Source organism: Curcuma longa, chromosome 11 (genome assembly GCF_044706935.1).
Source record: "Curcuma longa cultivar G26 ecotype Majalengka, Jawa Barat chromosome 11, ITB_CL_G26_1.1, whole genome shotgun sequence".
NCBI lineage: Eukaryota > Viridiplantae > Streptophyta > Magnoliopsida > Zingiberales > Zingiberaceae > Curcuma > Curcuma longa.
In genome coordinates, this window is record NC_133871.1 from 15,756,640 (window position 1) to 15,783,162 (window position 26,523).

The following is a 26,523-nucleotide window of genomic DNA, read 5'->3' on the forward strand; positions in this document are numbered from 1 at the left end:
CCTGAGCTGTCTCTTGAAGTAAACATAGCTAACAGATCATTCACAGGGTCAAATACATAAAAACAATTAAGTCCATATTTTTCAAAAACATGTACACTAACTATCTTAATTCTTTAAATATAAGATCTACTGGTAAAACTGAAGATTGAAGGACACCAGTGGAAGAAGGGCTGTCCCCTTATCGGTGTCATGGCACGGCCATTTTTACGCCGTTGTCTTCCTGCCTGCTGTCGAGAATATTTCTGTGTATACTTATTAGACAACAACGAATTACCAATTGATTTATTTTACATGCTTCAAGACCTCCTTCCTAAGCACACATACCTACGCATGCATACTCCAACGTCCCCACTAAAACGGTAAAACCACGTACATAAATATATATTGTGCGACCAAATCCAGAAGTCGCAGAAGAAGCCAAGCATGCATAACTTCTAGAGCCGGAGTACGTGCATCGGTTAAACCGCAACCTTCATCATTCTCCTCACCACCGTTCCCACTTCTTTCCATGCATTCCCTTCGGATCCCGAGAGCTATAAGTTGCACCGTCTCCCCCTTCCATTTCATCCTCACCTGCCTTTCTTTCTCCTCCCCCTCGCTCGCTGCATTTCACCCTTCAGGTCTCTCTCAGAACTGTCGTTAGATTTCTTCGATCCATGCACCGTCAGGAGGAATACTCGATAGATCTTTACGGTGCACGCCGAGGAGGTGGATAGGTAGGCATATATATAAGCGATGTTGGCGAGGCTCAATCATATGATTGGATTTACTAGTTGTGACAGTAAACCATCCTTTGATTGAGCCGCGCCAATATCACTTGTTCATCGTTTGAGCTCGACAGAAAGATTAATGGTGTCATTTTATGCCATGGCATTTCGAGAACGGCAGTTTCTTCTCCTTATTTTTTGCTTGACTGATTCAACAAAGACTTGTGCAGCTGTCATTTCGAGAACGGCAGTTTCTTCCTCAATTAACTTATGCTTTGTGAACTCTTCTGGAGTGTGTAAGAAAAATTGTCGTTCTATTTTCCCATTAATTAGTTCTGGTCTGGAAATAAATTTTAGATTAATCTCGCGCAGTTTATTTTTAGGTTTTAAGAGTGCATTTATTCCTCTTAATTAATTATGTTTTCTACTGTACATAGGTGGTCGTATACATTTATCGAAAATATTTAATGGATCTATATATTACATTTATCGAAAATAATATCTTTGTTTTTTAAAAGGACAAAGTTTTTACTTAAAAATAGGATTATTTTAGATAAATAAATAATCCAGGAGTCTTTTAGAAATTTTCGAAAAGGTTCGGATAATTTGTGTATATTCTGCGAAACCAACCGTCAAACACCTCTTATTAATCTGACGCATCCCAAGGGAGAAGGAGAGAGAGAGAGAGAGAGAGGGAGGTGAGCGTTTCGATTTCGTCGTCGCCTCCGTTCAAATCCTGGAGAGTAAGAGAGAGGGGTGAGCATTTCGACTGCGAGCCGGAACCCTAGAGAGCGATGGCGGCTGTGCCAGATCTCGGCCGTGCCTCTGCGAACGATCCGCTGTTTTACGACGCTTCCTCGCCGCCTCCCGCACGGATCTCTCGATCCGTGCACCGCGCCCTCGGTGGCGGCGCAGGTTTGCCACCTCCTCCTATCTGCCCTTGTTCTAACCCAGCCTAAGTGTTGATTATTTTCGATGTTAATATTTTCTGATTGCTGAATTTGTTTTATTGGCGCAGTCGCCGATGTACTTCTTTGGAGACGGAGGAACGTAGCGATTCTCGTAGTGTCTGGCTCTACGGCGGTATGGTTTTTCTTCGAGCGGGCGGGGTACAACATTTTGTCCGTCTTGGTGAACGCAGTCCTCCTCGTCGTAGCCATTCTCTTCTTTTGGGCCAAATCGGCCTTGCTCCTCAACAGGTTTGCTGTCTAATGATTTGATCTCTCTTTTCAACGGCTACCTGTCTAATATCTTTGCTAAACTTTGTAAGTTCTTCTCATTTGTAGGCCTCTTCCGCCACTTCCCAATCTCGAGGTTTCAGATGAGTTCGTCAATAAGGTTGCTGACAGAGCTAGGGTGTGGATCAACCGTGTCTTGGCTATAGGGCATGACATAACCATTCGGAGTGATAGAAAGGTTTTCCTTCAGGTGCTTATCCTGCATTCCTTTTCACCATCCATGCTAATTGTATATGTTATTTATCTGACTCGAGGCTTGCTATGCTGATTTCTGTATTTACCATCACAAAGGTCATGTTGAGCCTGTGGGTTGTGTCCTGCATTGGAAGTTTGTTTAACTTCCTTACACTTGTCTATATTGGTTAGTAAAGAAACACCTTATGCAGTATGCCATTTTATGTGCATTCCCATGCTACCATAATTTGACAGGACCAATTTACAGGAGTACTTTTGGCTATCATGATTCCTGCTATCTATGACAAATATCAAGAGCATATTGATCAACAGCTTGGTATGGCACATAATGTCGTCTTGAAGCAGTATGAAAGCCTCTTAAATAGAGGACAAGGGCGATCGACCAAAGAAAAGAAGACCCAGTAACAAATTCGTAGTTTGACAGTGTCTTACCTGATTTTTATCACGCAGGTATTTTGCAATTTATCTTGTGCATTTTTTTACATTGTGTGTGTTTCTTGCACACTCAAAATTCACTGTGATCATTGAGTAAGTAGGATGCTGAACAAATGATATTTCAGCAGTGATTGTATGAACTTCAACTAAGGCATTATCAAATTGTAGGCACAAATAAGAAATAAACAAATGATGTTTGGCTTTCTGGATGGAATTTCTTTATTTGTTATTTTTCCTGCCTTCTTGCTTTAGACTTCCGAGATCATTAAGCATTGAGCCTTTGTGCTATTCGAATGTTGGAACTACTAGCTCTAACTAGTGTGTGGGCTGCATCCTAACTTTGTTTCTGACACAATAGCATGCATACCCTGTATTTTATACAAAGTTGAGCCATGGTGGTTATTGACGGGGCATTATCAAAGTTTAGTTGTGCTTCATAGTTGGATGCCAGATGCCAATTCAATACGGTGCCATGCTTCTAATTATGGTTTAAACAAAAATAAAAAATTGTATGGTCTTGAGATGATCTCAGTACTATTTGTGATAACTGTAATGGTGACTTCGATATGACTTGATATTCTTCAAAACCACACACATACATGCACCAAATGAATGGCACACACACACACAAGCACAAATCACACACCAGCCACTGGTAGGATTGGACCTACAATACGGGCTATAGAGCCAAATGAATGTGATACACACAAGCGCATATGCGTGCATATGTACTCATAGACCCACTCACCAACTACCAGTAGGTTTGAACCTGCTTTATAGGCTTCAAAGTCAGACATGAACACACTGGGCTATGAAGCCAAATGACTGCGATACACACAAGCATACATGGTTCACAAGCCACACACCAGCCACATACTATCCACTGGCAGGATTTAATCTGCTTTGATATGTTGGCTTCAGTCAAATAAATGCAATACACATGCATAAACCACCAGCAGAGTTGGACTTCTCACACACATGAACCACTGGCAGGATTGAACCTCACATACAAACCACCAGCAGGATTGAACCTGTGATCAAGTATACATATCCAAGAATGCCACGCATGCATGTGCGCGCACACAATCTACCTGCAGGATTGAACCTGCAATCTAGGCTTTGAAGCCAAATGATTATAGGCTGCAGGGCGACACATACACTAGGCTAGGAAGGCAAATGAATGCCATACACCCCAGCCACTGGCAGGATTGAACATTCAATGTAGGCTGCAAAGCCAAATGAATGCCACGCACACACAAACCACCAGCTGGATCAAACATTACACCCACATTCAAGCCATCAGCAGGATTGAACATCACACACATAAACCACTAGTTGAACATACAAACCACCAGCAGGATTGAACTGATGATCTAATATACAGAGCCAAATAAACGCCACACCTGTGCACAAACACACAAACCACCAGCAGGATTGAATCTGCAATCTTAGGCTATTATAAAGTCAAATTAATGTTACACACACAACCTGCACTAGTCATTGGCATGACAAGACCTGTGATATAGGCTACAAGCCAAATTAATGCAAGATAGGTACACCAGCCACCTGCAGAACTGAACCTGCAAGGTGTGCTACAAAGCAGAGTATATGCTGTCCAGGCTACAATGCAAATAAATGCCTCAACTGCTATTTTATTTTTTATTTTTGATCTTGATATGAAACGAAAGCTGGACTATGTTAAAATGAAAAATTACTTAGCTGTGGGTCGACAATTGTGGTGGTCTTGAGGAGGGAGAGGTGGGCAAGCTTTTCTCCAGGGAGGAAGATCCTCTATAAGAGTCTTGAGGTGGGCAATCCACTTCCCTTTACCTATTCCAGCTGATTGCACACATTTTTCAGCAAATGCCAATGCACAATAACCTAATCTTATCAATGATATCGGCATTCACAATAACCTAATCTTATCATTGTGGGACTGGATATTTGCCACTAGAAAATTGCCACTCTTCAATATGATGATGACACCTATTTTTAAAGCAATTTTCTACTAGCTTCTCCAAAATTATTCTTTATTTATGTACCTGGGGTCTTCTCTTGTGAATGCTGAAGATGTTGCTAATAAGTTTGGCCGCAAACCAGATTACTTTCCTGTAAATACCTTGATCTTTTTCTACCTATATACTGGTTCAGACATTTATGATTTATTGCCACTTATCACTAAAATTTACCATATTAGGTGAGGCTTCCTTTGGGCTAGTTGCAATCATTGTATGATATTCAGTGCAAAATTGGTTAAGTCTGGATGAAAAAGGTTGAGGATTGTGTTAGGTTGTCAGTCAACATTAAACATAGACGAATGTTCTATGAATTGATCTATCAAACTATTGTTGTTGTTGTTGTAATATGTTGTCCTAATCATGCTAAATGGGCATCTATGAACTCTGACTTCATAGCCTTGCTTGATAACTTTGGACGAATTAGACTTTTATTGTTGATCAGTTTGGTTTATTTAGTTAGTTGAATATAATATTACAGGTCTTATAGGCTTGCTTTCTTTCTTTTGAAGTATCTAGTCATATTGAATAGAATTATAGTAATTGTTTTAAGCTCTAATTCCTATTCCTGGTAGACGTCCTTTTCATCCAAACTGTTTTATACTGGATGATACATATTGTGACTCGTGTGGTTTTTACTGTTATGGTTATTATTGGCACACTGGAATATCCCATGCTATTCCTTTTATTTTTATTTTTCTTGATAGGATTAACATTCTCACCATGGTGCTTCTCCTGTTCAATTATCAATTTTGTGCGCCTGTTTAATTATCAATTAGGTGCCTACAGTTCCATCTTAAAAACAAAGACTTGTTTCAGTTATCTTCAATTGACAATTTTGTGTGCCTGTTTAATTATCAATTAGGTGCCTACAGTTCCATCTTAAAAACAAAGACTTGTTTCAGTTATCTTCAATTGATTTTTTATTGCTGCTGGAACCATATCTGAAGTTTTGAGTTGTATTTTCATCATATTTTAATTTATAATGCTTTTAATTGTCTTTAACCATTCTCAAGCACCAGAGTTCAGTTGCCTGTACTCATGGGATGTTGTACTTCAGTGTTTATGATCCACACGCTTGGAGGCTTGGGCATGGTGATGGGTCTCTGCTAGTCTGTGGCATGTGATAAACTGAAATGCCTGAAAGGAATGCATATTAAAATCTTGACTTAGTGCTATGTTTCTATATGATATACTTGAATAATTTTTCTTGATGGTTATTGTCTGCATTCATGCTAATGTTTTTTTCTTGTTGGTCGTGTTCATCCTTGCGCACTCTACCGACATCTTTATCTTGTATTCCCTGATCGTTGAGTTAGTGACTCAGGTAAGCTTGATCTATGATAATGTCAATCTTTTGTGGCTTACAAAAATAGTTGAGAATCAAACGAATTAAATTAAATTAAATTAGAGAGATATGTAAGTCAACAACACCTTTATAACGTTGGTTTGATCTATGAGAATGACCATTTGAGCGTTGCAGAGATGCAACCAAAACAAAGCTAACACACGCCTGATGGTTTGGGACTTGGGAGGGATATCATAGCATTTCGGACTCTTCCATGATTAGACTTGATGCTGATTACTTTGTTTTCGTGTGCCAAAGATACATTTTTTTCTATCAATTTTTGTTGTTTTTTCCCTCACAGGCCTTGCTGAAGAGTCATTAAGACCGTAACTTGCACACAGGCCATAGTGACGGAGACTTGGCAGTTCATTTCATTTGATTAAACAGTATCTTACTGTTTACTGGCAATTTGGTTGTCCCCCGAAATTAAAGTTTCAGATCGCGTAGGTTGCGCCATTGTCGGTCCTCTCATGGATGATAATTCACTAGAATTAGATGTTCTTCAGCGATTTCATGCATGATGACACAGTCACTGATAATCTTATTATATTATTTAATTTATATCTCTCATCTCAAATATCACATAGGTTGATTCCGACATCAATATTTTTTTTCATTTGAAAATTTTATTTGTATTTTTCTTCCTTCTACAATATACATTTCAGGATACTTCAAACATAATAATGATGTCTAAATAATTTATTTTCATCTAGTATTATATTATAATAAATTTAAATCTAAACTAAATTATGATATCGAAGTCAGCTTGGGAGGATATTCATTAATGTCCTTTAAAAAATTTATTGTCAAAAGAAGAAGAAATTGCTTAGATTTTTTTTAAAAAAAATAAAATTCTGGACATGTTTTTTTTATAATCTAGAATTTTTTTATGATTCAATTAATTCTGAAAATGATCAATTTTATCTTATAAAATTTTTTTATTAATTATCAAAATAAATTTGAAAGTGTGATTCTGTATCTAATTGTCAATATCTCAGATAAAATTTTTTATCTGATTAGAAAAACTTTTTCTATAATACATTGTAATTAGGATTGAAACTGTTAGTTTGTAAATCATTGAACACCTTAGCACTGTATTATTGGACGGTGGCATTCAGGGCGTGCCTTGCGATTGGGCATGTTGTCTGTCTAAAGACAACCATCATATCTCTCCCACGAGTCACGCAGAGCACGCCTGTTGGTCGTCCGGTTCCAGGATCAGTGTCAGGCCTGAGGAAGCACTGAGATGGCAAGTGGTCGTCTGCAGAAGCCAGCTTCCACTGTAGAGACGGTAGGTGCCTCCTTGCCCGCCCTCCTCTCCCTCTCTCTCTCTCTCTCTCTCTCTCTCATCATTCTCCCATTACATGCATGGAAGCCAGTTCACTATCCTCAACACACTGCGCACCCAATCCAGTGATCATGAGGAAGACAGACACAGTGATGGCTACTGTTGTTCTTGAATAATAACTGCATGGGACGACGATCGAGACCCACCCTGCCCCAGCCCTGATGGAGCTCACGCAGGCCTTATGACTAACCACCCTCCCCCCTCTCATTTATGATCACTACTTCTCACTCTCGCAAATTAAACACGTACCAGTCCATTATTCGATACTGAAGTAGGTGTATTTCCTCGTAGTGGCTCTTAAAGTTTGGCTGCAGTGCTCCTTGTTGGTTCAATACCCGTGAACCTGATCATGGCTCTCCATTAATATTAATAATTGGCTAGCAGATTATATATATAACTTAGTTCATCAGATCATTAAATACGTCGAACCAAGATGGCCATGTCTCTCTCTCTCTCACATTGATCTTCCTTTTTTTACGTGCTGTTTTCGCCCATGTTGCAGCGATTGTTGGCGCATTTATGGCAGCAGGACGGTCAAATTATAACTGCATGAGGATTGATGTGCGTAACCTTCCTTAGCTCCTGTTATGCGGGGCTAGATATCAAGACAATATCACTCTCTTGATTTCTTATGGTGAAAAAATTAAGTGATCGTTCGATGCTAAACTATCACCTGTTATCTTACAATGGCTGGCACTTGGATGAAGGAATAATAGAGAAGAAATCTATCAGATTCTGAAGGGGAGCTAAGACATTTAACATATTTGGCCTTTCCTACTTCGATCTCTGTTATGGTAAAGGTATCTCTGTGCGTGCATTGAATTCCTTGCGCATTAATTCAGAGTTGTTTTTCTTTTTCTGATCGCAATCAATGCGCCACGCTCTAAGATCCGGCCATAAAGACAAGTTAATTAGATGAATAATTATTATAACACAATAAGATGGCTCGAAGAGGAATGTCTCGAGAAAAAATTGATCATAAATACCACTTTCAAAAATTGTTATTGATCTATTCAAAAATTGTTGGTGCAGCCTGAATGAGCAGTGTGATGTGGGGTTGACAGGGACGGAAAAAATTGATCATAAATAGCACTTTCAAAAAGAATGCCCTTTTTCTTTTCTTTTCTTTTCTTTTCTTTTCAAGGTCTAGATGGAGGGGAGGAGTTAATCCATCTCCAATGGAGCTGAAGAGTTGAAAGAGAAAAGGTCCAAGGACTCAAGAACACACTCATTGGTGATTGGTCCTTCTCTCCTTTTGCGTTTTCATTATGAGCTCCATTAATGGCTCTTGAAAGAAAAATGGCTGCTTTTTCTTCTTACCCCAACGCCCTTTTCCATTGCCAAGTCCCACAAAACTATGAAACCACGCGCCAGGAAAATCGTCACCCGCGCTCAACAATATTCAAAATCACCGCAAAGTTTAAACAAAGAAGCAAATTGCTCAAACAGTTTGATAAGTAGGAACGACTTTGTTGGGTTGGTTTATGCCTCGGAACGAGCAGCGACAAGCAGATGAAGCAGAGAATAAGTTATAAGCTCGCGTTGTGTATGAATCAAGCAATGGAATCAAAAGTCCCTGGAGATTTTGGAAGAAGGGTCTGAGTCTGTTATTAAGGTCAAAGACTACACAAGCTCAGGCAATTCCTTCCAAGAAGAGAGATTAAGATTTCTTATTGATTCCCATACTGCTCGCGAAAATTGCTCAGGAGAGCTTCGAGTCAACGGCGTCGATCCATGGCGGAGATGGAGAGAAGTTTGCTTCTGATGTCCATAGGCATAACGTTAATTGGTGAATCTTAGTTTTTCTCCGTCTCTGTTGTCTACTGGAGTGTTGCTCACGTTGCCGTTGCTTCTCTTTCGAGGAGGAGGAGGAGCAGCCCACGAGTCGTAGGAGCTCTCCCGACTGAAGCAGGAACCGATCACTCCGCTGGGACTTGGCGGCGACTGACAGAAGTGGAGACCAGAGGAAGAATGCTTGCGCTTGTGGCCGACCATGGCGGTTTGAGATGTTTCCAAGATCACCTCGTGGCATTCTTCCACTTTTTCCTGGAGAGGGGTTGAATTTCTCGTCAGCAAATTAGCGTTACGAGATCAAAAGAGAGAAAGGAGAAACAGGGGAGTAAAAAAATCTCACCTTGGGAGCTTTGAGGAGGGAAATGAGGTGGCGGCTCTCCTGGACTTCCGCCGCCGTGGCGCCTCCTTCCGCCGATTCCGTCGCCTGAAGCAATGCCGCTGCTGCCCACACCGACGTCGGATATCGGACCCATCTCCCATCTTCAATTGATTAAGCCAGAAATTGAGCAAATGATCGTGTAAAGAGATTGAGAATTCGATGCAATAATTGCATTTTAATGAGTAGATACCGGCCATTGCGGACAGAAGAGTCGCTTCGCACCTCCTCAGCAGCGCGCGGATGCGGCGGACAGCGCCGGCGTCAGTTCCGGCGGATTTAGCCTTCGAATGGAGTCGAGGGAAGAAATGGTGCAGGAAGGAGAGGGGAGTGACGGGGTTCATCCTCCATCCGAGAGCGGAGAGCACCAGGAGCTCCATCCGCCTGATGGTCTTGGGCTCGAACACGAATCCGCCGTCTTCCGGCGTCTCAGGCATTTGGAGGTCGACAGGGAGAGGGACGCGCGTCTCCTCCACCTTCGCCGCCAACGAGAGGCACGCCACGGCCGCGAGTCGCCCCATCCAAGGCTTGTCGTCCTGGAGGTGGAGCAGCTCCCCACGGGCGGCGCGGGGCAGGAAGCACCGATCGAGGTAGTTCACGGCGAGAAGCGCAGTGAGGCCGGCGAAGCCGTGCCGCCGCGCGGCCCTCGCGACCCACTCCACGGCCACCTTCCTCGCCGATTGGAGATAAGAAAAATCGCCGCCGTCGGGAAAGAATTTCGGGAGAAACTCCCCTTCTTTGGACAAGAGAGAGCGGAGCAACTCCGGCCACTCCTCCTCGGGCTCAGCTTCCGTCGCCGAGAGAAGGTGGCGCTCGGACTCACAGAGCGTCGAAAGAAGCGGCGCCGGCGCAGATTGCTCAAATTCTTCTTCGCCAAACTCCAAGTTCTCTTCTTGACAATAAAGGCGATCGAAGATTGATAAAAGAGCCATTTTTGTGCCACCAAATGGGACAAGAGATGGATCAATGCTTGATTCATAATACAACAAATCCAAAGTAAAAGAGCGGAAAACAAATAAAGAGAAGAAGAGTCGTCTTCTTCATCCTTCTCTGCTATCTCTCCCTTATCTTTCGTCTCTTTTTTCTTTCAGGAACTGTGCTGTGCTGCCCTCTTTTTCTCGTGGTGTGGTGGCAGAAGGCCTGCAATGGCTCGAAGAGGGCTTTAATTGGTGGAGACTGGAGATTTCCCCATAACTGCGCTTCATCATCAGCTGCCATGTTTATTGTTCTTCTATCTACTTGTTATTTTGTCTTTTTTTTTAGCTCCCTATTTATTTTAGAGCCGGCTTTTTGGCATCGTGTCATTAATTTCTAAAACACTTTCCATTCCAATGCTGAATAAACAAAGAATTTTCATTTTTCTCCTCCCCTTTCTCCTGCCTTTAGGGAGGAACCCGCTAAGTAAACAGGTGTAATTTATGAAAACGCACCTTGATTTTTCAAATATACCGAAATGAGTACAACCTCTTTTTTTTTATTTCCAAAATGCAATCATTTTTTATTATAAAATTTTCTCCAATTGAACCGTCAAAAATTGAAATTTTGTAAATAAATTCCATATAGTGTAAAACTTATATGCAAATGGAGGAATATATATAAAAAAGTATAATCATAAAAATTCTTTCATAGCCTCGGTTAAGACTTTTCAGACAAATCGAGGAGCCAATTAAATAAGAAGAGTTCTAAAAATTCTGCAAAAAGCTAAATGAATAAATAACAACCAAAAAAAAAAAAAGGAATCAAAGTCATCTCTAGGATCAAAGCCAGCCAAAAATCGCCCTGACTTCAAAACTCATGTATATCCCAGGCAGTCAGACGCATCAGCTCAAGAACCAACATTATTCAATGACAAAGCGGCCAACCGGTCAACTGGTGGCTGCTGCTGTTGCTGCTGCTGCTGAGCCATATTTCTCAAAACTTCCATGGCTTCTGCTACTTTGGCACTTAATGCCTCGGGAGACTCCAGCAAATGCAGCACTTCAGTTTGATCCATCTCCAAGAGCATGCCGGTGACTTTGGCAGCATGGTCATGTTCCAACTTATCCACAAGTGGGTACAAGCTCTCACCCAGCATCTGTACATAATGGTCGAGGTTTGATGACGAACGGACTGGTTTGCTTGGAAGATAAACAAAACAAAACAAAATTGTTATGGCTTACCGATCTCTGCTGCGCCGGTGTAGCATTTGTAAGAGCTGAAGTCAAATCTCCAATAGGAATAGGCTGTGAAATGCCTGCATCCCTCACGGGCATACTGCTCATGTCATATGGAAGAGAGAATATCCCTCCGCCCGTACCAGCAACTTCTTGCATGTTGCGCCCAGGTGGATATCGATAGGGACGTCCACCCCTTGAAATCATCTGTAGCATCAAAAATGTTTAATATAAAATTTGGTAAACAATAGGCAGTAGTTTGCATTTTCGAAAAGTAACTAACCTGTTGCTGAATCATTGGTATAGGGTGTTGCTGAGTCTGATATACAGGGCCTGATGGCCCACGCCTTCCACCAGGGCGCCCCTGGACTTGCTGACCGTATTGGACCATCGGCATATAGAAATTGGGGAAGGGCACCCCTCCAGGTCTCATCCCAGGAACAAGTTGTTGCTGGAAGGCAAATCCAGGCTGTGATAAAGTTTTATTCAGAACAAATTATACCTCTTCTAATTCAGAGTAAGTATGCAACAAAATATCATTCTTCATATGAGTCCTACACTGGTATTGTTCAAAATCATTCTGAACTATGACAGAAGGATGGTTATCAGTCATTACTGCATGAGAGATAACTGAAGGCTACAGCATAATATCCAATTTTGTTTGCAGCATGCCGAAAAAATGAAATAAAAAGAAGAGAAAGTATAATATAAATCATTTATTTTAAACAGTTGGAAGAAACACAGTTTGATGTATGAAATCATTAATTATATAAAAATCTTTGCAAAAGATTATGTAATGCACCACATTATATGCACCACCAAATCAATCATAAAAATATTTATTCATTGAATTTGTGTGCAAATTATTTCACAAAGAATTATGAATTGTGATTTATAATAGTCAAGCAGAAGATGAAAAATGGTATTTAATTAACAGACATTTTGGCACATGCCCAATAATTAATTTTTTTATATATTGACAAAAATATGCATCCACATACAAGAGCAAGCAAAGCGAAGCAAAAGTCAAGAGTTAGTAAAAACTTTCTTTCAAAAACTAGAAACCCTGGAGCCACTAGGAAATCGTATCAGATGAAACTTGTCTGCTCCACCACCATCACTATGTATCCTACTGATGGCTCTGCTAGTGCCATCCATAGTCTATTTCTTGTCAAGTGCAAATTAATTGAAGGCGGGCAGCACAAACCGACACCAAAGGAGGCAGGAAAAGGTGATTGAAGGCAAGAATGAGAAAGCAAAAACATATAGGAAACTTCATTCTGGGCAGAGGAATGCCTTCCAAAAGAAATGGAAAAATTTTATTATGTCCTTTTCCATGATTTAGAAAAGCAAAGAAAGCAAAAAAAAAACATGTTAAGAATAACGATAGCAGAGGAATGCCTTCCAAATTCTTGATCACAATTGGGCAAATAAAAAGTATTCAAGATTTCAAATTAACATTTTCATCGTAAAAGTTTTTCCCTTCAATCATTTAAAAACCAGATTCTATAACTATAAAATCAGTAGTTAAAAAATGTTGTCACAAAATATATGAATTATATCTCCTTGCCTGAGGAACAAGTGGAGGCGATGGTTGACCATAGAAAAATGGCTGCCTCAACCCAGGAGTGCCAGGCGGATATAATGGAATGTGTGGGGCAATTGAAGCTTGCATTGCTGCTGGACGTATTTGTGAAAATTGAGCCTATAACCAACAAAGAATCATTGGTCAGCAAAGTTAGAGTTGAGGGGAATAAAATATTGTATACAGTTACAACTTATCAATACATTTGACGACGATAAAAATTAAAACAAAATACTAGTGCAGCAGTATGAAGATACAAAGACAGAAAAATAGATTAATCCAAGAGATGAGGATGACAAGAGAAACTGATAAAAGTAAATAAAGTTCTAACATCACTATAGAAAAATTCATATCGTAAAAAGAGACAAAATTACAAGTCTGTCTTTCCACAGTTCAATCATCAAAAGATGTAACCAAGATAAGTGAGGTTAGTATTCTAATCATCAACTTGAGTGGAGGAGAAATGATAATAGAAGGCTGAATTCCTAGCTATTTAACACGAGGGAGAGTAGATGTCAGAAAGTTTCAGAGTAACTAATATCATCTTAAATTATCCACACAAATGAGTTAGAAAAAAGAAACAAAAGCCGCAACCCCTCTACCCAATATGAAACCATGAGTGTGTGTGTTAAGCCAAACAAAACAAGATCCATCATTAGTTTGAACTATGGAGGGGATAGAGGAACAAAGATGACAATAGTCGTAGGAGAAAAAAATATACGAGGGACAACAAAATTAAAGATTTCATTTATAATCGAAGGAAACAACTCTCTGCATCATCATATTTATTATGTGGATTCTCCCTTAGAGGATCAAAGAAAGAAACCCTACAACTTGGAGAGTGTACTCAAATACTAAGTTGGACATATTAAAATATTGTGTCACCATTACAACAAATGTATTTATAGCTTCTAGACATAACTAATTTAATATAAAATTTAGGCATAAGACTGGGTAGGCCTTTGACTATGTTACATAAAATATTTTAAGCTATGATAAAAAATAGCTCTTTGCTACCTTGAAGGATTAATGTCATTGTTCATGAAGTCAACACTGAATAGATAGGTTTTCAAAATCTGCTCCAAGAAAGCTAGATTGGAGCTCAAGGTTATTGATAGCAAAGTATTATCACTGATATGCTCAAATAACAAAAATGGTCGCTCAAATCACAACATTTGAGAAACTACCTGCAACATTGCTCTCCTGTCTTCCTTGCGTTGTGCAACTGCAACATAAAGTGGTTTACTGCTGACCATTTTTCCGTTCATCTCCGATAGCTATTGTAGATTCACTCCAAAATCAGCAAAAAGTAAGACAACCAAAAAGCAAAGTAGCAACATAGTTAACTTACAGCTCGAGAAGCATCTTCTTGAGACTGGAAAGCAACAAATCCAGATCCCTTGCTTTTACCATAATTGTCACACATGACCTATAAATCATCGGAGCACATAAGCAAGCAACAAAATATAGTGGAACAGACAAACAACTAAAAGTTAACATCAAAGAACCTTGCAAGAGGTAATAGTGCCAAATCCAGCAAAGAGCTCTCTTAAGCTATCATCCCCAATGCTATCATCCAAATTCTTTATGTATAAGTTAACTCCTTGGAATGTTTCAGTACCCTTATGCTTGCTTTGTGCAAACCTCTCTTTAAGTTCTTGCTCTCTTTCAGATTTCTTTTGAGCTTTACCAACATACCATTCCTTATCATCAAATTTCTTCCCATTGAGCTCCTGAACAGCCTTAGCAGCTGCTTCAGGGTTCTCAAAGTTGACAAAGCCAAAGCATTTGGATTTTCCATCACCCTCCCTCATCACAATACAACTGGTGATCTTTCCATATTCACCGAAAATTTCCTGTAGAGTATCCTCTGTTACAGATTCTGAGAGATTTTTTACAAATACATTATTAAATTTACAAATGCTTGCAGCACCCTCCCTCTCCTGTTTAGGAACAAATGGCCCAACGAATATTTTCTTATCATTCATGAGCATGCCATTTAGCTTCTGGATTGCATTTTGTGCTGCCTCCTCTTGTTCAAACTGGACAAATCCATATCCTTTTGAAAGACCAGATGCATCTGTCGCAATCTTGCAAGACAGAATGTTACCAAAGGCTGAAAATGTATGATGCAGTCTTTGTTGTCTATATGATTTGTCCAGATTCTATGAGAAAAAAGAAAAGAAAATCAAAGTTAATAACAGCAATGCTAAAGGCAGGACAATTAACATTCAGTGCCCACATTGCTGATTATTCTAAGTATATTATCATACCTTGATAAAAATGTTCCCAGCCCCACTTTTGCGCAAGCTAGGGTCACGATTTGAATACATAATGCGAATAGTCTTTCCATTAAGAAGTGTAAAGTTATAAACTTCAATTGCCCTTGCCGCTGCCAATGGAAACGTAAGAATGTAAAGGACAATTCACATATATTGTTCCTCATACTTCACTCAAACATAGTGACTAAACTGAAGCAGATGACATGTGGTACAATAAAGCACCATAATTAAGATCAATCAAGTTGCAATTAAGGAGATGAGCATGATTGGATGAGAATTTTGAATTGTTAAATCAACCGTGCATTTGGGCATGAGTTCACAAATACATATTTCATCAACATAATACATATCAAACATCAGTATCTAGTAGTATGACATTGTGATAGAATTTTAAAAAACACAGCAACAAAAAAAAATAAAGGAGAAAATTATTTTTTTATAATGAAGATAAATGAGTCCCCTACAATATAATTGAATCTGATACATATATAAATTAATATCAGTATCTAGCAGTTCATTATGTTAATACTCCATAAGGCCAAAAGCAAATATAAAGGAAAAGGAATATCTCTTTAAATATGATATTTGAAAAGATTAGGCTGTATTTGTATAGAAAAAGAATTTTCAATCTACCATTATTGATGAAATATTTGTTTATTATATTTTGACTAAGCAAAAGATTAAATAGCATAGTTCGTATATTGGTAGCTTGGAGAATTACGAATACAAATTAAAAAGAAAAAAAGTTGCAAGAGATCCAGATGTGCCCATCTAATAATAGGTATTGCTCAATCAGTAGCTATTTAGGTTAAGATAATCAAGTAGGATTCCAACAAAAAAATGGAAAACATCACAACACCAAAAATCGTGATGGGTTATAAGAACATCGGACCAGAGACCAGAATGAACCGATTTAAGAATTTACAAATTACTTTTAATAAGCACACACAAATGCATCACATCAATAAAATGGTAATGACCTGAAGAAAGATTGAGAAACAAACAAAACGAAACGAAAGCGAATGAAATAACTGGAAAAAAAAATACCATCAACAGGATCGCTGAAATTCACGTAGGCGTAACCAAGTGAGCGACGAGTGGTGACATCGCGACACACCCTGACCGACACGACCTGCCCCATCTGGCTAAAAACATCAAACAGAAGCGCGTCCGTGACGTCCAAATCCAGGTCGCCGACGTACAACGACGTCGAGGGGGCATGGACAGCGCCGACTCCTGCCGCGGCCGCATCCGCGGGGTTAGAAACCCTTGCGTGGGGCTGCATTTGAAATTGCGCCATATCTCGCTCTCAAACGAAGTCAAGCACAAACGTCGCTCCTTCCCGACTCCAAGCCGCCGACGACGACAAACGAGAAGATTTGATATTGATGGATCGAGGAATAAATATTTTTTCCTTGGTCCGATAGGCAGCCACCGCTTTGCTCCCTTTGGCGGCCTTGGAGCAGTTTAAATAGGCGGATTTTCACAAACCCTAGTGGCTACGGTTTCGGTTTTGGATGATCTGAAGACTAAAAACTACTCCGATTAAATCTAACAACCAAACGAACTGATTGAAATTAAAAAATTTAATTAGGTTAGTTCGAAAGTTTTTTTAAAAATAATTATATTAAATAATTCGATTTAATTTTAAATTTCTTATTTGATTAAATTAGATAAATTAAAATAAAAAAATAATTAATAAATTCATAATTAAATAAATTTATAAATTTCTAATCAATCGATAAATTCATATAATATTTAAAATTTTTTATTATTTCAATTAATTTAATTTTTTGATTAAATTAATTAATATTTTATTGATTTAGTTTGTTTATTTTTTTAAAAATTTAATAGGTTCAATTAATTTGAAAAAAAATTTAATTTATTTGATTTTGATTATTTCAATTTAATTTTAAAATTTAGGTCAGGTGAATGTCATAATTGAACTTGCAAATTATGCCAACTTTCAAAATTTTTTGTATTAATCCATAGCAAAATTTTCTCAAGACCATGTATTAATCCATTAAGTGGCATATGATGTGGATCAGACAAATTACCACTTAGGATGAACGATACAGTAGAAGCAATCGATTGCAATTTAACAAGACAAATCATTAAGATACAAATCATTAAGATTTTTTATATATATATATATATAAATGATATCATGCACGATTAAATTTGCGCAACTGTATGCGACTTATAACATGGTTGGAATTTTTTGCCAGTGTGGCAAGCGATCGTGACGAAGCAAAAATTACAATTAACCCTAAACTCCAAAAATCGTGATCTCATCCTCTGCTCTACATTGTCGCTCCCGTCATATAATATCAATAAATATGAATTGATTTTTGCACCATTTGTAGGGGTTAAACATCATCATCAAACTACTATTTTTTGTTGTGGCTTTTTAAGTGATTAAAAAGCTGAGTCTTTTGTTTGGCTGTTTAACAAGTTTATTATAGTCATATCTAATGGTGCACCTAAAGTTATTATCACATATCATGATCCTGTTATAACGAAAGTCATTGCACAAGTTTTCCCTCAGACAATGCGTCGATATAGTTTGTGGCACATACTGAATAAATTTCTAAAGAAATTAGACCCTTTGACTTTCTATGACAACTACCAAAGCATAAAAAATGTCATTAGAAATTCTACAACACCGGATGAATTTGAAAATTCATTGAAAAAGGTTATCAAGTGTGTTAATTGAAGAAAATAATTGGTTGTCTTTAATGTACGAATTGCGATAGAAGTAATGCCAGCATATTTTAGTCATGTATTTTATGTTGGAATGTCAAATAGTCAAAGATCTAAAAACTCACATGTATTTTTCAAGAAGTATATCTCAAACAAAAACTTATTGATAGATTTTATCATCCGTTTCAATAGGGCCCTAATACACCAAAGACACAATGAGTTAATTGCTGACCATATTGATATGAATAAACATCCCAAGATTAAAACAAACTAGCCAATGAAAATTCAAAAGATTAAGTTGTATATAAAAAAAAATAGATGGAATTTTAAATTGAAATGAGTGAGAGTCATGGTTATTATGTGAAACAAATGGTTGATTGAATTAATTAATATTTTATAAATTCATTTTTTAAATTTTTATTTAAAAATTTAATCAGTTTCGATTAGTTCAAAAAAGATTGTATTTATTCAATTTTGATTAATTTCATTCAATTTTAAAATTTAGGGCAAGCTAACGTGATAATTGAACTTGCAAATTATAGCAAAATTTTTCAAGATCATATATTAATCCATTGAGTGGCATATGATGTGGTTCAGACAGATTACCACATAGAATGAACGATACAGTAAAAGCAATTGATTGCAATTTAACAAGACAAATGATTAAAATACTCTTTTTGAATAGAGTGGTGACAAGATTTATATATATATATATATATATATTACGCTGATCGCCATCAACCGAGACGAGGATGCAACCAAAATAAAAAAACTCAATTGAAAATTAAAAAAAACTTAATGTATTGGTAGATCATAGAACCCCTTTGACTCTTTGAGCTTCATGTGCACCATAAAGAGAAAGATTTCCTTTGACTTTAATCACTGATTCATCCCTTTGCTGTTTCCTTTCTCCCCAATCTTTTTCTGTTGTATTCCTTTCCCCACAAAAATTTAGCAAGCTACAGCGCCACCCCAATTTCTTGATCCACGCATCATCCTACTGCGAGCTGCCGCTCCACCCGCCGCCGCCGCCGTCGCTCTCTGGCTCCGGCTCCTGATTGAGGTCCGGACTCTTATACCGCCGCCTATCCCTTTTTTGATCCGCCGCCGCTCCTCCTCTCGCGCGCAGAGCACCGCCGCCTCCCCTGCGGTGCCCAGCTGCATCGCGTCCGCCTTGGCGCCCACCTCCGCTGCCCTCTTCCGGATCGACATCGCCGACATGTCAGCCGCGCCTACGGCGTCGGCGTAGATGTCCTCGGGGAAGTTGAGGCGGGCTGCTGCTGCTGCTGAGCCCTATTTCTCAAAACTTCCATGGCTTCTGCTACTTTGGCACGTAATGCCTCGGGAGACTCCAGCAAATGCAGCACTTCAGTTTGATCCATCTCCAAGAGCATGCCGGTGACCTTGGCAGCATGGTCATGTTCCAGCTGATCCACAAGTGGGTACAAGCTCTCACCCAGCATCTGTACATAATGGTTGAGGTTTGATGACGAACTGACTGGTTTGCTTGGAAGATAAACAAAACAAAACAAAATTGTTATGGCTTACCGATCTCTGCTGCGCCGGTGTAGCATTTGTAAGAGCTGAAGTCAAATCTCCAATAGGAATAGGCTGTGAAATGCCTGCATCCCTCACGGGCATACTGCTCATGTCATATGGAAGAGAGAACATCCCTCCGCCCGTACCAGCAACTTCTTGCATGTTGCGCCCAGGTGGATATCGATAGGGACGTCCACCCCTTGAAATCATCTGTAGCATCAAAAATGTTTAATATAATATATGGTAAACAATGGGCAGTAGTTTGCATTTTCGAAAAGTAACTAACCTGTTGCTGAATCATTGGTATAGGGTGTTGCTGAGTCTGATATACAGGGCCTGATGGCCCACGCCTTCCACCAGGGCGCCCCTGGACTTGCTGACCGTATTGGACCATCGGCATATAGAAATTGGGGAAGGGCACCCCTCCAGGTCTCATCCCAGGAACAAGTTGTTGCTGGAAGGCAAATCCAGGCTGTGATAAAGTTTTATTCAGAACAAATTATACCTCTTCTAATTCAGAGTAAGTATGCAACAAAATATCATTCTTCATATGAGTCCTACACTGGTATTGTTCAAAATCATTCTGAACTATGACAAGGTTATAAATCATTTATTTTAAAGAAGAAACACAGTTTGATGTATGAAATCATTAATTATATAAAAATCTTTGCAAAAGATTATGTAATGCAGAACTGCATTATGGGCATGTAGAATGTGCTGAGGAACCACATTATATTCACCACCAAATCAATCATAAACTCATATATTTATTCTTTGAATTAGTATGCAAACTATTTCACAAAGAATATTCAAGATTTCAAATTAACATTTTCATCGTAAAAGTTTTTCCCTTCAATCATTTAAAAACCAGATTCTATAACTATAAAATCAGTAATCAAAAATTTTTCCTTGCCTGAGGAACAAGTGCAGGCGGTGGTAGACCATAGAAAGGTAGCTGCCGCAACCTAGGAGTGCCAGGCGGATATAATGGAACGTGTGGGGCAATTGAAGTTTGCATTACCGCTGGACGTATTTGTGAAAATTGAGCCTATAACCAACAAATAATCATTGATCAGCAAAGTTATAGTTGAGGGAATAAAATATTGTATACAGTTACAACTTAACAATACATTTGATGACACTAATATTTAAAACAAAATACTAGTGCGACAGTATGAAGATGCAAAGACAGAAAAGTAAATTAATCCAAGATATGAGGATGACAAGAGAAATTGATAAAAGTAACTAAGTTCTAACATCACTATAGAAAAATTCATATTGTAAAAAGAGACAAAACTACAAGTCTGTCTTTCCAAAGTTCAATCATCAAAAGATGTTACCAAGATAAGTGAGATTAGTATTCTAATCATCCACTTAAGTGGAGGAGAAATGATAATAGAAGGCTGAATTCCTGGCTATTTAACACAAGAAGGAGAGTAGATGTCAGAAAGTTTCAGAGTAACTAATATCATCTTAAATCATCCACACAAATGAGTTAGAAAAAAGAAACAAAAACCGCAACCCCTCTACACAATACGAACCCATGAGCGCGTGTTAAGCCAAACAAAACAAGATCCATCTTTAGTTTGAACTATGGAGGGGATAGAGGAACGAAGATGACATTAATAGTCATAGGAGAAAAAAATATACGAGGGATAACAAAATTAAATATTTCATTTATAATCGAAGGAAACAACTCTCTGCATCATCATATTTATTATGTGGATTCTCCCTTAGAGGATCAAAGAAAGAAACCCTACAATTTGAAGAGTGTACTCAAATACTAAGTTGGACATATTAAAATATTGTGTCACCATTACAACAAATGTATTTATAGCTTCTAGACATAACTAATTTAATATAAAATTTAGGCATAAGGCTAGGTAGGCCTTTGACTATGTTACATATAATATTTTAAGCTATGATAAAAAATAGCTCTTTGCTACCTTGAAGGATAAGGATTAAATGTCATTGTTCATGAAGTCAACACTAAATAGATAGGTTTTCAAAATCTGCTCCAAGAAAGCTAGATTGGAGCTCAAGGTTATTGATAGCAAAGTATTATCACTGATATGCTCAAATAACAAAAATGGTCGCTCAAATCACAACATTTGAGAAACTACCTGCAACATTGCTCTCCTGTCTTCCTTGCGTTGTGCAACTGCAACATAAAGTGGTTTACTGCTGACCATTTTTCCGTTCATCTCCGATAGCTATTGTAGATTCACTCCAAAATCAGCAAAAAGTAAGACAACCAAAAAGCAAAGTAGCAACATAGTTAACTTACAGCTCGAGAAGCATCTTCTTGAGACTGGAAAGCAACAAATCCAAATCCCTTGCTCTTACCATAATTGTCACACATGACCTATAAATCATCGGAGCACATAAGCAAGCAACAAAATATAGTGGAACAAACAAACAACTAAAAGTTAACATCAAAGAACCTTGCAAGAGGTAATAGTGCCAAATCCAGCAAAGAGCTCTCTTAAGCTATCATCCCCAATGCTATCATCCAAATTCTTTATGTATAAGTTAACTCCTTGGAATGTTTCAGTACCCTTATGCTTGCTTTGTGCAAACCTCTCTTTAAGTTCATGCTCTCTTTCAGATTTCTTTTGAGCTTTACCAACATACCATTCCTTATCATCAAATTTCTTCCCATTGAGCTCCTGAACAGCCTTAGCAGCTGCTTCAGGGTTCTCAAAGTTGACAAAGCCAAAGCATTTGGATTTTCCATCACCCTCCCTCATCACAATACAACTGGTGATCTTTCCATATTCGCCGAAAATTTCCTGTAGAGTATCCTCTGTTACAGATTCTGAGAGATTTTTTACAAATACATTATTAAATTTACAAGTGCTTGCAGCACCCTCCCTCTCCTGTTTAGGAACAAATGGCCCAACGAATATTTTCTTATCATTCATGAGCATGCCATTTAGCTTCTGGATTGCATTTTGTGCTGCCTCCTCTTGTTCAAACTGGACAAATCCATAACCTTTTGAAAGACCAGATGCATCTGTCGCAATCTTGCAAGACAGAATGTTACCAAAGGCTGAAAATGTATCATGCAGTGCTTTGTTGTCTATAGATTTGTTCAGATTCTATGAGAAAAAAAAAAAGAAAATCAAAGTTAATAACAGCAATGCTAAAGGCAGGACAATTAACATTCAGTGCCCACATTGCTGATTATTCTAAGTATATTATCATACCTTGATAAAAATGTTCCCAGCCCCACTTTTGCGCAAGCTAGGGTTACGATTTGAATACATAATGCGAATTGTCTTTCCATGAAGAGGTGTAAAGTTATAGACTTCAATTGCCCTTGCCGCTGCCAATGGAAACGTAAGAATGTAAAGGACAATTCACATATATTGTTCCTCATACTTCACTCAAACATAGTGACTAAACTGAAGCAGATGACATGTGGTACAATAAAGCACCATAATCAAGATCAATCAAGTTGCAATGAAGGAGATAAGCATGATTGGATGAGAATTTTGAATTGTTAAATCAACCATGCATTTGGGCATGAGTTCACAAATACATATTTCATCAACATAATACATATCAAACATCAGTATCTAGTAGTATGTGACATTGTGATAGAATTTTAAAAAACACAGCAAGAAAAAAAATAAAGGAGAAAATTATTTTTTTATAATGAAGATAAATGAATCCCCTATAATATAATTGAATCTGATACATATATAAAATAATACCAGTATCTAGCAGTTCATTATGTTAATACTCCATAAGGCCAAAAGCAAATATAAAGGAAAAGAAATATCTCTTTAAATATGATATTTGAAAAGATTAGGCTGTATTGTATAGAAAAAGAATTTTTAATCTACCATTATCGATGAAATATTTGTTTATTATATTTTGACTAAGCAAAAGATTAAATAGCATAGTTCGTATATTGGTAGCTTGGAGAATTACGAACGTACAAATTAAAAAGCAAAAAAGTTACAAGAGATCCAGATGTGCCTAACTAATAATAGGTATTGCTCAATCAATAGCTATCTAGGTTAAGATAATCAAGTAGGATTCCAACAAAAAAATGGAAAACATCACAACACCAAAAATCGTGATGGGTTATAAGAACATCAGACCAGAGACCAGAATGAACCGATTTAAGAATTTACAAATTACTTTTAATAAACACACACAAATCCATCACATCAATAAAATTGGTAATGACTGAAGACGAAGATTGAGAAACAAACAACAAAAAAACGAAAGCGAAAGAAAAATACCAGCAACAGGATCGCTGAAATTCACGTAGGCGTAACCAAGTGAGCGACGAGTTCTGACATCGCGACACACCCTGACCGACACGACCTGCCCTATCTGGCTAAAAACATGAAACAGAAGCTCGTCTGTGACGCCCAAATCCAGGTCTCCGACGTACAACGACGTCGAGGGGACATAGACAGCGCCGACTCCTGCCGCGGCCGCATCCGCGGGGGTAGAAACTCCTGCGTGAGGCTGCAGTTGAAATTGCGCCATTATCTCGCTCTCAAACAAGTCAAGAACAAAAGCTCTTTCCCGACTCCAAGCCGCCGACGACGACAAACGAGAAGATCCCGATAGACGAGAAGACAAACGAGGATCCGATAGGCAGCCGCTTGCAACTGCAACGCTCTGTTCCCTTTGGCGGCCTTTGAGCCGTTTAAATAGGCTGATTTTTACAAGCCCTAGTGGCTACGGTTTCGGTTTCGGTTGATCTTAGGACTAAAAACTACTTCGATTAAATCGAACCAACCAACGGAAATTAAAAAATTCTATTAGGTTAGTTCGAAATTTTAGTTTTTTAATAATTAATTCATTTAAAAAAAATTTTATTTTATTAAATTGAATAAATTAAAATAAAAAATAATTGATAAATTTGTAATTAAATAAATTTATAAATCCATAATCAATCGATAAATTCACATAATATTTAAAATTTGTATTATTTTAGTTAAATTTTTGATTGAATTTATTAATATTTTATTGATTCAGTGTTTTCTATTTTCATTTAAAAATTTGACCGATTCAATTAAGTTTTAAAAAAATATTTATTTAATTTTAATTAAATATTTATTTTGGGCAAGCAGATGTCATAATTGAACTGGTCGATTATACCAACTTTCTTTCTTAATAGCAAAATTATTCAAGACCATTTATTAATCTATTAGGCATTGATGGGTGTTTTTGGGTTATTAATTTTTTTTATTTTTATTTTATTTATTTTGTTGTCACTTACCCTTTCAAAATTAAAATTTATAATTAATCAAAATTTTTATTTATCACTCAAGTAATATAGAGAGATCCGAGTTTTCTCTCATATACTCAATGATGAAAACAATCCTAGAAATGTGATGTTGGTTCTTATTTGTTATTCATCCTTAATTATTCCTTACTATCTACATAATCTAATTATTAACAATTTAATTCTACAATTAATGAAAAAAATACTAAATCCAATTAATTACAAAGTACAATTCAACCTACATTACAAATAACATCATTCACACAATACAAAGTACAACATCACACAAATAAAAAATCTAACAACTTATTATATTAATTCTATTTATTAACATAATTTCAATATACAATATAAAATCCATTTATCCAACATGTACAAACACACAACATAAATTCTACTTGTACCATATACACAAACATACAATATATATTATATATCATGCATCATACAACAATTCTAACAACAACATACATCTCATACAACATCACTCAACCAACATAAACCATACAACATGAATCTGACAAAATTTACAATTGGCCAACATAATAGACTTCATTTTATTCAAGCATTACAAAAACACAACCAATGCATTCATCTTAAAAGCTTTGGGAGTGGACAACATGTCATGGTGATTCTCGACTCCTTAAACAGCTACTTCACATCAGAGATAGTATCCTGCAGACTGCGGAAAGCCCAACAATGGCAGCACAACTCCTATCATCTTGGTTCCAACAGCGACAGGGGACGTCCGACGAGCATATGATCATTTTCGAGGTGTCCGACCAAGGCAGCCGTGGATAAGGACAATCTAGCATCACGCTATCCAGCCGAGTCATGCCTTTACTCTATGGCTGCTTAACGAGGGAAACGACTGCCGATGCGTGCTCCACAGGACTACTTACCGGATTGGCGATGCACATTCTACAAACAGGTGAAGGAGACCTTGGAGCATGTTTTATTTCGGTGTGAGACCACATATCGCTTATGGAGGCGGATACGGGCATGGTTATACATGAGGCCAGAGATGACCATCTACCGGAGTATGTTGAGGATTTTCAGAAGGGCAACATCGGAGGACTTCTACAGCCTCTTCAACACGACATATAGCCCTAGAGGCTCTGGTGCATCATATATGGAGGGCCCATAACCGCAGCATGCATAAGGGGAAGAGGGTGGACGAGGAGGCGCTCATTTGGCGGATACAGACACATGTTTATCAGGCATTGGGTGTTTACACAAATCGAGAGTTGCGGCATGAGTAGGCCACGGTGAAGCACGATATCTTTGGGATTGGATCCATGTCACATATATTACACAGCATTATGTATATTCATTACCTTGCATCCATACATATTGCATAGAGGCATCATTAGGTTAGTGCATATATTAGAGCATGACTCACATTGTATTATATTTGCATTTCTATTCACATTCACATACATAGGGCATTTTACTTACATACATACATGGTTGCATATATGCATTGTAAAAAAAAAATGATTTTGGGTGCATGGATCCACCCCTCTAGATTCATCTAGTTCGTAGCAAACG

At 38.0% G+C, this 26,523-nt stretch overlaps 4 protein-coding genes across 4 annotated transcripts; 1 reads left to right on the forward strand and 3 right to left on the reverse strand.

Moving 5' to 3' along the window:
• The first annotated feature begins 1,375 nt into the window (after positions 1–1,375).
• Positions 1,376–5,840, forward strand: LOC141840676 (reticulon-like protein B11). The gene is made up of 6 exons (XM_074728727.1): positions 1,376–1,622; positions 1,726–1,906; positions 1,994–2,135; positions 2,237–2,306; positions 2,388–2,590; positions 5,613–5,840. Exons 1-5 carry the CDS (start codon positions 1,502–1,504, stop codon positions 2,543–2,545), a joined length of 672 nt encoding a protein of 223 aa, XP_074584828.1. The 5' UTR covers positions 1,376–1,501; the 3' UTR covers positions 2,546–2,590; positions 5,613–5,840.
• A 3,132-nt stretch (positions 5,841–8,972) lies between these two features.
• Positions 8,973–10,491, reverse strand: LOC141841091 (cyclin-D3-2-like). The gene is made up of 3 exons (XM_074729213.1): positions 9,650–10,491; positions 9,421–9,560; positions 8,973–9,332 (listed from the first exon to the last, which is right to left on the reverse strand). The coding sequence occupies exons 1-3, from the start codon at positions 10,386–10,388 to the stop codon at positions 9,069–9,071; spliced, it is 1,143 nt and encodes a 380-aa protein (XP_074585314.1). The 5' UTR covers positions 10,389–10,491; the 3' UTR covers positions 8,973–9,068.
• A 601-nt stretch (positions 10,492–11,092) lies between these two features.
• Positions 11,093–16,813, reverse strand: LOC141838281 (polyadenylate-binding protein 2-like). Its single transcript, XM_074725713.1, has 9 exons — positions 16,524–16,813; positions 15,468–15,586; positions 14,703–15,359; positions 14,546–14,623; positions 14,382–14,471; positions 13,184–13,314; positions 11,893–12,085; positions 11,616–11,816; positions 11,093–11,530 (listed from the first exon to the last, which is right to left on the reverse strand). Exons 1-9 carry the CDS (start codon positions 16,774–16,776, stop codon positions 11,282–11,284), a joined length of 1,971 nt encoding a protein of 656 aa, XP_074581814.1. The 5' UTR covers positions 16,777–16,813; the 3' UTR covers positions 11,093–11,281.
• A 2,598-nt stretch (positions 16,814–19,411) lies between these two features.
• Positions 19,412–24,227, reverse strand: LOC141837207 (polyadenylate-binding protein 2-like). The gene is made up of 9 exons (XM_074724651.1): positions 23,975–24,227; positions 22,928–23,046; positions 22,163–22,819; positions 22,006–22,083; positions 21,842–21,931; positions 20,632–20,766; positions 20,005–20,190; positions 19,728–19,928; positions 19,412–19,642 (listed from the first exon to the last, which is right to left on the reverse strand). Exons 1-9 carry the CDS (start codon positions 24,225–24,227, stop codon positions 19,412–19,414), a joined length of 1,950 nt encoding a protein of 649 aa, XP_074580752.1.
• Between the last annotated feature and the right edge of the window lie 2,296 nt (positions 24,228–26,523).

What these genes read in the sequence shown, in the direction of transcription:
- LOC141838281 (XM_074725713.1), bottom strand. Translation starts at nt 16,776, where the DNA reads ATGGCGCAATTTCAAATGCAGCCCCACGCAAGGGTTTCTAACCCCGCG. An exon ending in TACCAATGATTCAGCAACAG is followed by an intron (nt 11,817 to 11,892) that starts GTTAGTTACTTT and finishes TTGATGCTACAG; the next exon opens with ATGATTTCAAGGGGTGGACG. An exon ending in CACCGGCGCAGCAGAGATCG is followed by an intron (nt 11,531 to 11,615) that starts GTAAGCCATAAC and finishes CATTATGTACAG; the next exon opens with ATGCTGGGTGAGAGCTTGTA.
- LOC141840676 (XM_074728727.1), top strand. Translation starts at nt 1,502, where the DNA reads ATGGCGGCTGTGCCAGATCTCGGCCGTGCCTCTGCGAACGATCCGCTG. An exon ending in CGCCCTCGGTGGCGGCGCAG is followed by an intron (nt 1,623 to 1,725) that starts GTTTGCCACCTC and finishes TTATTGGCGCAG; the next exon opens with TCGCCGATGTACTTCTTTGG. An exon ending in ATAGAAAGGTTTTCCTTCAG is followed by an intron (nt 2,136 to 2,236) that starts GTGCTTATCCTG and finishes ACCATCACAAAG; the next exon opens with GTCATGTTGAGCCTGTGGGT.
- LOC141841091 (XM_074729213.1), bottom strand. Translation starts at nt 10,388, where the DNA reads ATGGCTCTTTTATCAATCTTCGATCGCCTTTATTGTCAAGAAGAGAAC. An exon ending in TCTTCTGTCCGCAATGGCCG is followed by an intron (nt 9,561 to 9,649) that starts GTATCTACTCAT and finishes AATCAATTGAAG; the next exon opens with ATGGGAGATGGGTCCGATAT. An exon ending in CCCTCCTCAAAGCTCCCAAG is followed by an intron (nt 9,333 to 9,420) that starts GTGAGATTTTTT and finishes ACCCCTCTCCAG; the next exon opens with GAAAAAGTGGAAGAATGCCA.
- LOC141837207 (XM_074724651.1), bottom strand. Translation starts at nt 24,227, where the DNA reads ATGGCGCAATTTCAACTGCAGCCTCACGCAGGAGTTTCTACCCCCGCG. An exon ending in ACAGGAGAGCAATGTTGCAG is followed by an intron (nt 20,767 to 21,841) that starts GTAGTTTCTCAA and finishes TGTTGGTTATAG; the next exon opens with GCTCAATTTTCACAAATACG. An exon ending in TACCAATGATTCAGCAACAG is followed by an intron (nt 19,929 to 20,004) that starts GTTAGTTACTTT and finishes TTGATGCTACAG; the next exon opens with ATGATTTCAAGGGGTGGACG.